This window comes from Pelmatolapia mariae, linkage group LG6 (assembly GCF_036321145.2).
Source record: "Pelmatolapia mariae isolate MD_Pm_ZW linkage group LG6, Pm_UMD_F_2, whole genome shotgun sequence".
Taxonomy (NCBI): domain Eukaryota; kingdom Metazoa; phylum Chordata; class Actinopteri; order Cichliformes; family Cichlidae; genus Pelmatolapia; species Pelmatolapia mariae.
The window spans coordinates 7,879,564-7,895,061 of NC_086232.1; the positions used below are offsets into that span (position 1 = coordinate 7,879,564).

General features: G+C 40.6%; 1 protein-coding gene across 1 annotated transcript; it reads right to left on the minus strand.

Moving 5' to 3' along the window:
* Positions 1–1,540: 1,540 nt before the first annotated feature.
* On the minus strand, positions 1,541–13,546 carry atpv0e2 (ATPase H+ transporting V0 subunit e2). The gene is made up of 4 exons (XM_063475774.1): positions 13,328–13,546; positions 12,718–12,765; positions 6,674–6,772; positions 1,541–5,159 (listed from the first exon to the last, which is right to left on the minus strand). The coding sequence occupies exons 1-3, from the start codon at positions 13,429–13,431 to the stop codon at positions 6,679–6,681; spliced, it is 246 nt and encodes an 81-aa protein (XP_063331844.1). The 5' UTR covers positions 13,432–13,546; the 3' UTR covers positions 1,541–5,159; positions 6,674–6,678.
* Positions 13,547–15,498: the final 1,952 nt, after the last annotated feature.

The following is a 15,498-nucleotide window of genomic DNA, read 5'->3' on the forward strand; positions in this document are numbered from 1 at the left end:
CAAAGCTAAGTCCAGAAACCCTCCTTCTTCAGCTGATGACCCTCCCTACCACTGGTTTCCAACAGAGGGACCCAAAGTTTTCTGCCATGGCAGACATCAATCGTCTTACAACCACAGCTCCTGTCAGCCACCCCTGCAATAAAGAACTTGAACATAGTGTATTCGAACAATATGTCCCTAGTCTCCCCTGCAATGCAAGCAAAATCCTTCTGGACATGGGAGTAGAGCAGGGCGATATGACCAAAAATATTTATCATGATATACATTTGAAAATTTGCGATAACGATATAACTGACGATGTAATTGACACTAGACAAAATACTTTACGACTCCACAACTTTATTAGTGCAAAAACACCCCCCAACATCAATGCATTTTCACTTAAACAAGCAGCTGTTTTTTATGTGCATTAAAGTTATATAAACTTTAACAATGCAAATTCCTCGCTGACAGTTTAACCAAAAGGCATTTCCAGTGGAAATTGGCCGACATATCCGCAGCATAACCATGTATAATATCCACAAAACTTAAAAGAGGTTATACACACACAATACCGTAATACTATGTTGAAGCACAGTACATATCACTCCGCGAAGCTCCTGCCTACGATAGCCGTAATGCTCCGACAATCCATCAAGCGGTGCGGCTTTGTAGCTTAGCAAAGTCGTACTACAACTTTTGACAGATTTTCGAGCGCCGTGTACCACATAAAATCGTTTCGAGGTCAGTAAACACAAACAGAATTCATACATAAGGCACACGGGATTATAAGGGGCACTGTCGATTTTCAGAAAAATCAAAGGATTGATTTTAAGTGTGCCGTATTTTCCAAACAATACGGTAATAACGACGGCCCGCTAGCATGCTCTACCAAAAATAGTGCTTTGTTGTGTATCTGATGGACGAAAGCTAAACTAGTCCCGCACCACTGGAGTTGCAGCATTTTTACAATCCAATCCATCCATTTCATTCAATGATCCGCTTTCGCCCTTCTCATTCTCCGTCGCCGCCATGCTTTTTCCGCCATGTGCATATGAAAACAAAGGCACTGCGCATATGCATTTTACCCATATTCTATCGGGATATTTCATTTTCTTATCGTTGCCCGACATTATACCGGTATTACCGTGAACGGTATGATATGGCCCAGCCCTACATGGGAGTTTGGCTGGGGCCCAGTATCCCCACAACTGCCTGGTTTGTTGTTAAATATTTGTTAAATATTACACTGGTCAGACTTATCATTTATTTTTAAATGATATATATGGTCCTCCTCCATCTGTTCAGGCTCCTTTTAACATTTCTCCTAAAAAGACTTGAATTAATGAGTTCTCTAGTTTTTTTTTTAGCAATGCACTTTCTCTTGATAGATGCATGCTTGTCTTACTGTTCTGTTGTGACAATCTTGCATGAGGGAGTCAACCTTGTCCTTGACTACCAAGGTAACCTAAACTAGCTCAGCCCTACAGCATAGACCTCCTACCTTTTAGAGATAGTGGAAAAATATCAACAGAGATGCTGCAAAAAGGTCAACACCAGGGAGGTTCAATGATATTTTTATTCTTAGCGCAAATACACAGCGATACAGTAGATCTACAATCCTGTTACAACTTCCCATCAGTGTTCTTGGTATTCACAGAAATTTAAAAAAAAAAGTCACATATGCTTGGTTGGATTATGACGTGGCAAATTTAGAAGCTGGGGCATCACTTTGGGCTCTTTGTATTTTGGAATCATTCGCGAACAGTTTTGCATGGGGGTGTGGCTTAGTGTGCAACAAAGTGTAGTCAGTTTAATGATTTCTTTAAATTTGCCTGTCAGTGTTTGTATGTTTGACCAGCCAGTTCATACCTGTATATTCTCGGTGTGTCTGCAAATGTTTCTTCCACAACTGAAAGCTACTGCTCAGATGGAACATAAATAACTTGAAGAGTGCAATTGTATCCTATGAGACATAGTTCTTTATTAAGTATTTCACATACAGTGCCACTCACATACAAGCATTTACTTCACAGTAATACAAGGTTACATACAGGGTCTCAAATCCATCAACAATCCGATTTGTGATTTATTGAATGTTTGTTACCATGGTGACTCTTAACACACTTAAAAAAAAAAATCTATCCTCGTCTATGCTGCCAGGAACATTTAACAAATGAACAGTAGCCAGTTATCAAAAATGAAAAGGAAAAAAAGTCACGAGAAAAAGAAATGAAATTGAAAATTTGAATGTTTTTCTTGAGCATTCATACTCTGCACATTTTACACGGGTTATCTGACGTCTCAGAGGTTCCCTCCTTTAGGTCGATTAGCTTGGATATGGGAGAATAATGACATTTGGTGTCCAGTGACGGACTGACTTTGCTTCCCTGCAAGCAAACTGTGGTTTGTTTTATGATGAGTGGGATTGATACTGTAATGTAATGGCTTTGTTTCATATGGTAATCCTAACCAAAGGAAACAAACCCAAAACAAAACTGTACGGTCAGAACGTCTAACAGAATTCAGATGTCAGGACAAAACCAGAGACATTTTCAGCTTTTCTTCACATGCAGTCAACTGGCACAAAGACAAAACAGTGCCAAAGTTACAAGACATGGTTACAGATTTGTTTTGACAAAAGACTGCATATAAAAGATGTAGGTGGTTTAGGTCTGAAAGCCAGTGTAGAAATGCCTTGAACCTGCATTCTTTCATCTTGTAAGTTTATGATGTCAATTAGTAGTTTCAAGCCTTTAAAAAAAATACAGCATGTTCACCTTGCAAATTATAGTCCAATTTAGAGTAAAATAGATGAAAAGGCTGACTAAGTTGCACAGCATGGACACCTTTTCATTGGCTAGTTGTTGTTTTTTTTGAGTATTTAAAAAAAAGTGTATGGGCTCAGTCACTCATCTTGGGTCACACGAATAAAAAATGTGTTTATTTAGTAATGTGTCGAATCGTGTTTCAAAATGGAAAAACTATCACTGGCTAACGATTTTATGCCAGCCATTTTTTTTTGCAACCAGGACATCTGGAGGCATCAAATTGGGACTTGAAAAACCACTGGATGATGTCACACATGCTGCTAACAGCTGAAATGCTCAGTTTGAGGCTTGTACACTGGTCTTCACATCCATGTGGGTGACGTTATGGTGGTTTCATCTATCTTTTATATATATTCCAGTCTATGGTTTACCAACACTAACAGACTACTTTGACCCTTAACTTGTGACCCTAACAAACACCTTCTTGATGAGTTTCTAGTCTCAGTTTGAAAATTTGAAGTATTATTTAATACAACATGGTGTTCACTTTTTGTAAATACAGTTCTATGTAAAGAAAAAAGCCACTAAAGAAAATTATGAGCCCGCAGTTTTCCTTGGTTTCTCAGTCAGTTCTGCCCCGTGCTCATCACGTCCAGTTTCAAAAAACAAAGACGATGACAGTTCGACGCTTCAAAAGCAGGTGTTCACGAACCAATGCGTGACGCCGCCGTGGGCACGCCCGTCTTTTACATGCAGTTAAAAGTCACCAAAACTTTGTCGAATAAGTGAGCTACTTGGGAGTCCATGTGATGTTTGTTTACACACTCTGGTTTACTTGGAGAGAAACTAAATACCAACTACAACAAACTTTACTGGTGAGCAAAGGCTACTTTGAGAGTGTAATCAAGTGTAATTGCACTCCACTGACACGGGGCTCTGCATGTGTAAACTGCTGTAATGCACACATTGTTACACATCCGATTTTAGACTCACACCACCACCACCACAACTACAGAAAAAGGCAAGGGAGGGGGGGGGAAAGACAGAACACAATTTGGTCTTTCTAAAAAGTAGCTGTATTTTGATTTGGATTCTTTTTGGCTGAAGCAAAGCGGTTTCAGAGAAGAGGACAGGGAGGGCGAGTGCCAGGGAGGAGGGAAGGACAGGTGCTCAAGGTTTGGACAGGGGAGGTGTAATTGTGGCAGTGGCTGGTAAGGTGCAATGAACTAATTTTGGGGGGTGTTTTATTGTGTACATGCTTTTTTTCTGTGTGCAATTATAAGGGCAGGGACTGCAGATGAAATAAGATAAATAACCAATAACTGCAATGATAAGACTTCTTATATTAAAATAAATTCAGAGCACTTGTCATTATTTCCCCAAACAAGAATTAGTGATGCATGCACAGGCATTGTTCTCCTTTGAATTAGAAAAAAAAATCATATTCAGCCTATCAGAGGTTACAATGCTGCAGGTTTCTTCACATCTTATTTTAATAACGCACATTTTCGTCGCTTTGTTTTCTAAAAGCTCCCGAGAGTCTGAGTTCATTTGCTGAAGTTAAAATGAGGAACGCAGTGAAAGCGCTGTTTGAAGGTACATTTTAAAAATAGCAAATGTTAACACCCAATCTATCTGCAGCTTCGCTCCAAAAACACGTCCCTACAGTACAACCTACAGTACATCTGTACACAGGCAGGCGAGAATCGGGCAGGATTTCATCAAAAGGGGTCAAGTGAAGAGGGGCTGAGTTGGGCGATGAGATCACCATGGCAACGAGGACCTCCGCGGTGCGGAGCACGAGGGAATGTGGGAGGGAGTTTCACGCTGAAGTGCCCCCAAAGTGGAAGGAATCGCTCTCTGCTTATTTTTTTTTTCTCATTTTTTTACGCGCTTTCAGGAGATTCTCGTGGCCGCGGTCCAAGCGCCCACATTAATGAACTCTTCACACGCTCGCACACGCACTCACACTCATACCCCATTACATCACGGGTAACAACACTTATATAACAGGACCTCGCGGACACTGAGGTGATTACACCGGGCTTACATCAGTGTCGGCAAGCCAAAATAAATACACACAGAAATCCATGTTCCTCGCTGACGATGGCAGCAACGCAAAAAGAAAATATGTACACGGAAACTAAACTAAAGGATTGCACATTTCAAAGGGGGGGTGGTTACGCTTCACTTTCCTCATCTTGGTTTGTTCTGGAGTCACAGGATGAAATCAGCTTTTTTTAAAAACTCTTATTATTCTTAAGATTCCTCAAGGTTACAAAAAACAAGGTGGCAAAACAAAATGAATCCACCCATTCTGCAGGCTGCTCGGGTGTTTAAGGACATGCTGAAACTAAAGGCGAGCAAACCAGAGGACAGGAAAGATGAGAGGCATCACATCGCGCAGCCCTGCAACAGAAAGGAAAGCAAACATTTCAGCATAATCACAAATATGTCATCTTAAGGCTTGAATCTAACCAGCGTGTTTGTTGTAGCCAACAATACCCCCTCCCCGAACAGCCTCTTTCAAATATTGTCAGCGCTGCGTGACCAAAAGCATCAGGGGACTCGTGTGGCAAACATGTCCTCTGAAAATTCATAAAAGTGCCCTTATTTTCTATTTCACCCGGCTCATATTTCCATGGAGTTGATAAATATTCACGCCTGAATGCCACCTCTGTCCCCAGGGGCTGTTTAGTACTGAGCTTTTTTTTCTTTTTTCCCCTTCTTCCCCCCACTGTGCTCTAAAACTGAAAAACTGAGTTTTTTTTCCCTTTTTTCTTTTTTTAATTTGCGAAGAACAAATGAAGGCGCAGGAACTGATGGTACTGAGTGGCAGAAAAGGAAATACAGAAAAACAAAACAGCTCTCAGGTTTCTTCTCAATAATTTGTTTGCCTATGGTAACGGCTTGGTTTTTTTCTTCAAAACATAAAATGATTCCACACAGCTATGAAATAACCATTCATTTAAACTCTTAAAGGTCCACATATACGACACATGCACATGGTGATATGTATCAAAAGGTCTCTACATAAAAACCTGTGTATTTCTTACCCCGTAATTCATCCAATTCATTGATTTGATTACACTTAAAGTCATTTTTCCACAGTAAACATTTATGAACAGCCACTGCTTTTACTCAGTAATGGTCATTTTATGACAAAAAAAAAATCAGCAGTGAGCTTTTGTTTTGAAGGGTGATGTTCAGTGTGTGGGTGTACTTAAAAAGATCTGTGGTTCTGCAGCGACTGTACAGACTGTATTTAATTTTTTACCAGGGATGGGCATTTCAAGCAAAATTACAGTCGCTTATCATATCCGAGCAGTCCTCAACTGCCACCTTCTGGTAACAGCAGGACATTACATACGACCAGGTGACACCCCCCAAAAAATTATGAGGAAAAGAAACAGTTATATAAACAATTTGAGATTTTATATAAATAAAAGAGACCTATTAAGCTCATTTCCAGTTCCACACTTTTATTCCTGGACTGTACTACACCCTGCATGCATGTTTGTGCACCACCGTGCTGCCTTTGGATAACGCATGGAGTCATCTAGACTAGCTTTGCATGATTATGTTCAAAATAATCCTTATATATCTTATACTAGGCTGTGGGGCAGCCTCTTAAAAAAGCCACCTTAAGTAGTCTTTAGACTGAACTTCTGTCTGGCAGAGATTACCTGTACATAACACAGAACGTCTTATTAGAATATTTGACCATTTACCATTATAATAGTAAAGTCATTATAAATAACTAAATAAATTTATTTTTTAAATAGTTATTTGTAGCTGTTTATAGTGGAGACAGGAAAATGGTGCTAATGCCAATTTCTTGTGTTGGACTGACATTCAGTGAGCCAGTTACCCACTTTGCTTAGATTCTGATCGCCTCTGAGGTCCTGCTCTGCCAAACTTACCCTGTTTACTCCCAGAAGTAGCGCAGGTACCATATAGTTTCATTCTTGAGCTGAGGACCAAACAGAGGGTTGGTCTGGGCCAGAATGGCTATCAACCAACTAGAAAGAGAAAGGGAGAGAGAGCAGATAAATGACAAAGCACTGTCAGTGTGGTGAAAGAACATGGGTGCATTTATCTTGGTTGTAACCAGGTCACGGTACCATTCGATCGTACGAGCAGGAAAAAAAATCTGATTCCAAATGAAGCAACTTTAAAAAAATGATTCTGTTATAAAATGTTATCAGTTATTTATGCCAATCATTACTAACAAGAAAAACAAGGACTTCAATACCATCATAATCTCTATCTTTTTAAAATACAAAACTGACATGAGAGAGAGGAGTGTGACCTTCATCCCTCTTTACTGGACTTTAAGTCAGACACTCTTCTGGGAACTTATTATAGAGTCAATTTAGAAAAAGTGATTAATAGCTGATTAAGATTCAGGCACAGCAACTTAAGCAGGATGCTTATTTGTAAAGGTGAAGAAAAAGGAGTGGTGAGGGTCTAAAAATCAGTCTCTCTGAGTGGTCTCGACTGAGACGACAAAATTACTTTTTATCTTTATGAAAGCAAAAGGACACTTCAGAAGATGTGGACAAAGAATCGAGGCAACGACTGACTGTTAAAAGCAGGATGTAGAACTGCCCCACATAATAATAGTAATAATGAAAAACAGAAGAAAGATGAAATTCCAATCTGGCTCCTCTAAATGTCAATGTGTTATAAACCCTCCAACACAGTTTGCATCAGTGTCAGCTTACACAAACACTTTCTGTTATTATCTCAGGGCTTCAGTAAAAATACCAAAAATAAGAAAAAGAAAACAGATTGGCTGTAGTGTTCTATTTGTAACCGGTATCTTCTGAAGTACTGCTGAAGTTCTGCCAGAGGCAGAAAACTGGGTTATAAATTAGCTGAAGCCAACTGTAGACGCTTGTAGAAAGCAGTCTGTAGCCTGAGCGAAGGAAGAGTTTGATCAATGCAGAGAAACACGAAATGGAAAAGAAAGTGTCCTCGTTTGTTCACTGCGCTTTTAATAAACCGGTTAAAACCTTTTCTGCTTTTATTTTTCTTCCTGTAAGCCAATCTGTCCATGTTTTTAAATGCTCTTCATAAATAAGCTTGTTATTATTTTTGGGAAAAGAACAGCAGACACTCACGACACACAGCGAGATTTGTGGGACAGATCTGTACGGCTGATCCAGGTACATCATTTCCAGGCTAAAACTGTGCAAACAGTGTATGTTTACAGTGTGAATGCTGTTGTTGGTGGAGGTTTATCCTGAGGGTGCCCAGCTCCCTCTAGTGGTGGAATGATAATCTTATTTATGCACATCCCACCTCTCCTTGCATCCCCATTTTTTAATCCCCCTTAAAACGCTGACTGCTTTCAAACTGAACATTTCTGATGATAGACCAGAGGACCAGAGCCCTCCTACACATTTGCAGGTCCCCCACAGAGCCATAGCCAAACGAGTGCAGGGTACTGGTGTTCCCTGAAAATGAATGCTGATTGCCATGTTACTTTGCGTATATGCCAAACTGCTGTTTGTTTTATAAAGTATTTCAGTCGGGACCACTATGCTGAGAAGAATATTGTTACTGTTGTGGTCGTTTTCATCTGCTGTAATTTACTTTCGCTGCGCAGCTCTCCTCTGGGACCTCTTTTGACCATTTCATGTGATTACACACAAAGCTGGAGGCAGTGATAGAAGAAGCAGGACTTAACCGCAGTACAGAGCAGATATCAGAGACAACAAACACATTGATGAAATATGAATACAAATATTAAAACACACAGACTGCAGACAAACACAAACTATGAATTCTTTTTATTTCATGCTGAGGGGGATGAAGATGTTTTGGCTACGTGCTGCCATCAACATAATCTGCTGGTTTTTCCACACTGATTGATCGGGGAGGCTGCGGGTTGCAAAGCAGTTTGCAGCTGTGCACCAACTGTAGGCTACATGAGCTTAAACAGCAAACCCTTTATGAGATTTATCAAGGAAAATAACTGAGCCGTTAGCTGATGCTTCCTGGCACTGAGATCATCTGATCTTTCAGTCTTTGTTACCTGTCTGGGTTCATTCCTGTGTTTCAGTAGTCTTATTAGTATGCTGGTATTTTAAATGTGGATATGGACAAATTACAGACACAGAAGGCCAAGTGACAGATTTGAGACAGCCCCACTAGGTGCATACACATACATATGTATCTACAACACTGGGACACTTTAGAGTTCATATCTTTTTGAGTTTGACCTTCGTTGTGCTATCAGAGGAGAACAAGCCTGGTTAGTTTTCTCAGCTTTCTGATTTCTTTCTCAACCAAACCCCAATTTGTGCTCTCTCTCTCTCTCTTATTGCACTTGGGAAAAACAAAAACAAAATAAAACTTGTGTCTCAGCAGGAATCAGCTGGCTGATAGCGTTGCTGTGACTCAGCTCGTCAGGTGGCAGATGTTTTACAGCACATGTGTCAAAGTCAAGGCCCGCAGGCTACATCCGGCCCGGCGTACATTTATATCTGGCCCGCGAGATCATTTTATATAGATGTATTATTATTGTTATGCATGGCCCGGCGATGTGAGGCGCTAATAATAAACAAACTACAGATCCCATAATGCAGCGCTGCAGCCTCCTTGCTGAACGCTAGGCTAACTGGGAACATTCCCGCATCAATCAAGTCAAACTTCTGTTATTGCGAAGCTAGCCGCTCACAATGGTGGAGAGAAAAGTTGATTCTGAAAGCAGAGCCTTTCAGCGCCAGTGGGTGACTGAATATATGTTTACAGACATTGCCGGTAAACCCGTGTGTCTTATTAGTGGAGCTAATGTGGCTGTAATTAAGGATTTTAATTCAAGATGGCACTACGAGACAAAACGTAAGCTGAAAAACATTCCTTATCATACAGAGGTCCGTTGGCTGAGTTGGGATAAAAATTCTCAATAGAGTTTTTGAGCTCAGCAAGGAAATCTGTCAGTTCATGGACATGGCCTGTATGATGCGGTGAAGGCATTTCAAGTGAAGCTGTCACAAATGCACCAGTGCAACCTGCCTCACTTTCCCTGTTGCCAAGTAATGTTGAACCAAGTCAGCGGACTTTGCTGAACTGCACCTGTGCAGATTCAGATGGAGCTGCAGTGTAATGATACACTCAAGGCAAAGTACGACACTGAATGGCCCGCACAGTTTATTAGTTCCATTCCTGATGCAGTTCGAACCTTGTGTATGCTTTCATTTATTTTTTTCTGGGGTTTTGGCAGCATGTTCATATTTCTAACTTGCATAATTTTGACAGGATATAGTTTTATAAAGAGCAAAATATTTAAAGTTAAAGTTTATTTTTTTTAAGTTTATTTAATCTGGAATGATATTCCTGTCTGTTTTTATTCATATTTATGTTTAAAAAACATTGTTTTAGTGTGTTCAATAAATGTTTATCTTGTTTGGCCCGCGACCTAAAGTGTGCCTTGAGTTTTGGCCCCCTGTGCAATTGAGTTTGACACCCCTGTTTTACAGGGTTTGTTATCAGTGTGTAACTTGTAGGACCTCCAGCACACACGGGATGTTGTTAACCCAATGCAGAAGTATCCTCCTCATAAAATGTAAAACAGATGTCCCATTGGGCATAATTAATGCTTTTGAGAGAAAGAAAGGAAGAGAGCATCCATTTTGTAACGCAGTAACGCCATGTCTGTTAGATCCCATTCCCATCCTTTTCCCTCGCCTCCCATGAAAGCAGCATGGAGCTGTTAGCTGATAGAAATAACCAGTTAAAAGTTGGATTGTAGTTGATTCCGTTGAGCAAAATACAAAGTGTAAAAGTCTGTTGTGTTTTTATTGGTGAGAGTTGATCCACACGGTTTACAAAGCGTCTTATTTTCCTTGACATCAAACAGCACGTCTATCCTTACCACTTCCAAACTTGGATCGCCTTTCTGCACAACTTAACTGGTTCTGTCTGGGTCTCATCTCTATTTTCACCTTGTTTACTGACAAAAGTGTCAATACATTTCATCAGAGTTTTTGTCCTCATGCATTATCATCTTGTTTTTGTAGAAGAAAACTATGACGAACATTATTGCTTAGTTAACAACCTATTCATCACTGTTGCTTTTTAAAACGTAGCTGTAGATCTTCTCGCTTCATGTGTATCAGCACGCACCGGTTTCCACCACACAACCTGCTGCAGGTTCTGACTACAGTGACTCTCCAGCACAGAGCAGATTTTAAAGAGTAGAGCAAGAGTTACGTGTGCAGCTGCAGTCCCAGATGTTGGAGTGTGGGTGACTGTGGGAGTGAGATCCTCAGTGGGCAAGCAGCTGAATGACACTGAGGAGTGGCACAATATCAGCCTGGCAAGAGTTCAACAGGCACAGAAACAACACACAGGAAGGGCAGACCTCAATGGTAAGCAGTGAGTGAACTTTCAAAATAAGAGCAAGGGGACTGCCTGCTAGTGAACTGATCATTGATGGTGTTGTTCTGTCAGATAAATTGTAAAAAAATAAATAAATAAATCCTAACGTGAGTGACCAAATATATTTCCACAGCAGTCAACATTCCTGGGCAGGTCACTGAACTGGTCTGTGTGTGAGGAAACACTGATGTTTATCTTCATACTTCATATGTTAGTCACTAAAATGCTACAGCCACAAAAAACATTTTACTTACAGTAAAAAAATAAAATAAATAAATAACATGGTTTCATATTCTTATGAAACCATGTTATTTATTTATTATGTCATGTGTTTGGCATAAGTTACCCTTGGAGAGCCAGGTAAAAAGACCCTGTCCCCTCTGTGCCTCTAAAAATTCTCAATTTGCTAGTAACCCTGTGGCAAATACACTCATCAGACCCTTTATTAGTTACACCTCACTAACAATCTCTATCTTTCGCTCTCCAAATCTCAAAGGTGCTCTATTGGATTAATATCTGGTGACTGTGGAGGCCATTGGAGTTCAGTCAACTCACTGTCATGTTCAAGAGTTTGAGACGATTTGAGCTCCAGCGTGTAGCAGAAGCCATTTCCCCAAATCATTACACGACAGCTAACTTGAACTGGGGACACAAGGCATGGTGGATCCATGCTTTCATGTTCCTTACGCCAAATTCTGACCAGACCATCCGAAGGCTGCAACAGAATCTAAGACTCATTAGACCAGACATTGTTTTTACAGTCTTCCTTTGAAAATGTTTTGTGAGTTTGTGCTAAATAAAAATGGTAAATGGCCTGTATAGCGCTTTACTAGTCCCTAAGGACCCCAAAGCACTTTACACATCCATTCACACACTGGTGATGGCAAGCTACATTGTAGCCACAGCCACCCTGGGGTGCACTGACAGAGGACACTGGCGCCACCGGGCCCTCTGACCGCCACCAGTAGGCAACGGGTGAAGTGTCTTGCCCAAGGACACAACAACCGAGACTGTCCAAGCCGGGGCTCGAACCGGCAACCTTCCGATTACAAGGCAACCGCCCAACTCTTGAGCCACGATCGCCCCAAATAAATAAATAAAAGAGCAGGAGTGGTAACGGTGTGGTCTTCTGCTGCTGTAATCCATCGGCTTGAAGCTTCAAAGTGGTGCGTGCTAAGCGATGCTCTTCTGCATACCTCAGTTGTAACAAGTGGTTATTTGAGTTACTGTTGCCTTCCTATCAGCTCAAAGCAGTCTGGCCATTCTCCTCTCATCTCTGGCATCAACAAGGCATTTTAGCCCAGGATACTGCTGCTCACTGGATCACCATTGCTTGGCACCAACAGCCATTCCCCATTCAAAGTCATATTTCAATCACCTTTCTTATCTATTCTAACGCTCAGTTTGAGCTTCAGCAAGGAGTCTACATACCTAAATTCTTTAAGTTGCTCGAATGTGATTGGATGATTACATCCCTGCATTAATGAGCCCTTGAGCAGGTGTACTTAACAAAGTGGCCAACATGCAAAATGACAACAGCTACATACCAAAGAAGAGTAAGCAAGTAGGTACTTACAACAAGTAGCAACAGATCGCTGTAAGGATCAGACTGGTGACAATCACACTGTCAGAGAGAACAGAGGAGTCAGAGTCACACGTGCCCACTTTTACTATTATAACATTCATAAGCAAACATTATTAACATTAGATCCCGAGTCACATACTGAGCAATACTGGACATTAACGCACAAACGATAGAAATATTGTAATCACACAGTTTTTCCAGGAGATTGGCCCTGCCTCCACGATTTACAATCTTCCCCGTACTCTGCTTTTTACAAATAAAACCATCAGAATGACTTTTGTCCAAACGAGCCCACATTATCCCTGCCGACTCGACCTTTGAAATTACTGGTAGTGTGTGTGTGTGTGTGTGTGTGTGTGTGTTTGGCTGGAGGGATGGCTGAATGACTGTTTCTTGGATGACGCTGGGCCTCCATCACCAGAAGAGGATCAGGAGCACGCTCGCGCGCGTCGCATATGTCTAAAGATTCTTTCCGACCGACACAGCGAAAACACTAACAGCAAGGAAAATACAATTATAGGTACAAAGTATAATAATAACACTGTCAGATGAAAGGGAGCGTCGTTAATTGTATCCAATTAAAAGCAGTTACACCACCTACCCCCGATTGGGTCCTTTGGGCACTAAAAACGGAGCTACGACCCCCACCAACGCCCATAACGTGGTGAAGCAGATCATCGGCAGGGCGAGAGAATGATAGACCATGGCTTCAGTCCGCAGGACTCCGCAGATGTACAAAAAAAATCTCTGCTTGTTCTTTTGAAGATAAAGATGCTTCAATGGCCGCTGAGCCAGTCTGTCGCTTCTGTTAGGGACCCGCCCAAATCAGTCGCTGCTGTCGATGATTGCTTGAAAGCTCTGCTAAAGCGACGTTTTATTGGTTCAGCCTGCTGTCTTTCAGCATTACAGAACGGGGGGATTGGACGGATGTATAAGCCAGCAGATTAGAGGCAAGTGCAGACCCCCCCCCCCCCACCATCACCACATCACACACCATGCTTTCAGCAGAAATCTGTATATTTAATTAATTAATTAAACCATAACAAAATATTAAAATATAAAAATATTAAAAAGTTCAGTTTCCATATCAACAAAAGTTGATTCTGTTCATCTGGACGTAGCGTTTTGTGGGAGAAACGTTTCGTCACTCATCCAAGTGACTTCTTCAGTCTCAGCTGACTGCAGGTTTCCCCAATCTTATAAACAGTACATTTGCATAATGACTGAAACCAGCCCACTGAAGGAACAATGGGCTGGGAGGACAGTTCCTTAATTATAATTATGCAAATTCTCATGACCATTGATCAACAACCACTGACCAAAACCCACTGATCAAAGACCACTGATCAATGGCCATGAGTACCATTCACAGCATTGTAAGATGGCGAAAGATGAACCCTTAGGCCCCCTCCTCGATTCAGAGATGGTCTTCCCCTTTTCACGTAAATGGCCTCCTTGACTCCGCGCTCAAACCAGCGTCCCTCCCTGTCCAGGATGTTGCTGTGGATGCTGTGATTGCAGCCATTCTCCAACTCTCTGTGAATGGTACTCATGGCCATTGATCAGTGGTCTTTGATCAGTGGGTTTGGTCAGTGGTTGTTGATCAATGGTCATGAGAATTTGCATAATTATGATTAAGGAACTGACCTCCCAGCCCATTGTTCCTTCAGTGGGCTGGTTTCAGTCATTATGCAAATGTACTGTTTATAAGATTGGGGAAACCTGCAGTCAGCTGAGACTGAAGAAGTCACTTGGATGAGTGACGAAACGTTTCTCCCACAAAACGCTACATCCAGATGAACAGAATCAACTTTTGGAGATTTACTTTCCTGGATGATTGAGAATACATCAAGACGTTCAGTTTCCATATTTGTTTTTCTGCTACAGCTTCTTATTGTATTCTTCCTTTTAGTAAATGGTACCGGTACTCTAAACATCCAAATATCATGTCACATTTGACCTCTGACTTCACTTTTACATTTCACATGTGCTCAAGTAACCCTCAAATACATTGTCTTTTTTTTACAAACTGAACTGGAATGACGGACTGTTCACTTTATAATTTCAAATAAAGTTCGGAAAAAAACATTGTTTTTACTGGGCTTCAAACGGCTTAAACTGCATTTAAAAAGAAGAAAAAAAAAACCAAATGAGTACAAATTTAAATTTGCTGTCTTATAAGCAAAATTTGGTGCTTATGATACAGTAGCAAATGTGTTGAGAGGCATTTGATGTGAATCACTATGTCATTTGAATATGCTCCTTTCATATTTCCTGTTGATCGCTTTTCTACAGGATTTAATATTTTTAATCTTCAGTTAATCTTCAGTTGAAATTAATACATGTAAAAATTAAAAGAAATATAGTTTATTCTGAATTAAACCCTCATAGGGAATTATAGTTAAATGCTGGAACAGTTAACAGAATGAAATAAATGAATCTAAATAAATGCAAGTAAAACAAAATTATTGACAAAATATTAAATAAAACCCACAAGAAAATAATTGTAGTTGTACAATTTATTGATCTTTAAATATTATATTGTTTTCTATTCTTTTCAACGTGTAAATCTCGCAGTTTGATGTCAAGCCTTTAGGAAAATTATGAAAGACCGATGTTAACGCTCCCGCGGTTTTATTTTGATGGGTGTGGTAAGGAAGCCGTTTTTCCTATTTTATTGTTGAAAGCAATAACCGGAAGAGTGTTTTGCTGTAATCCAGTTAGCTTGATAATGACTGTACAATCGGAGGCGGATCAGCGGGGAATGTTTCA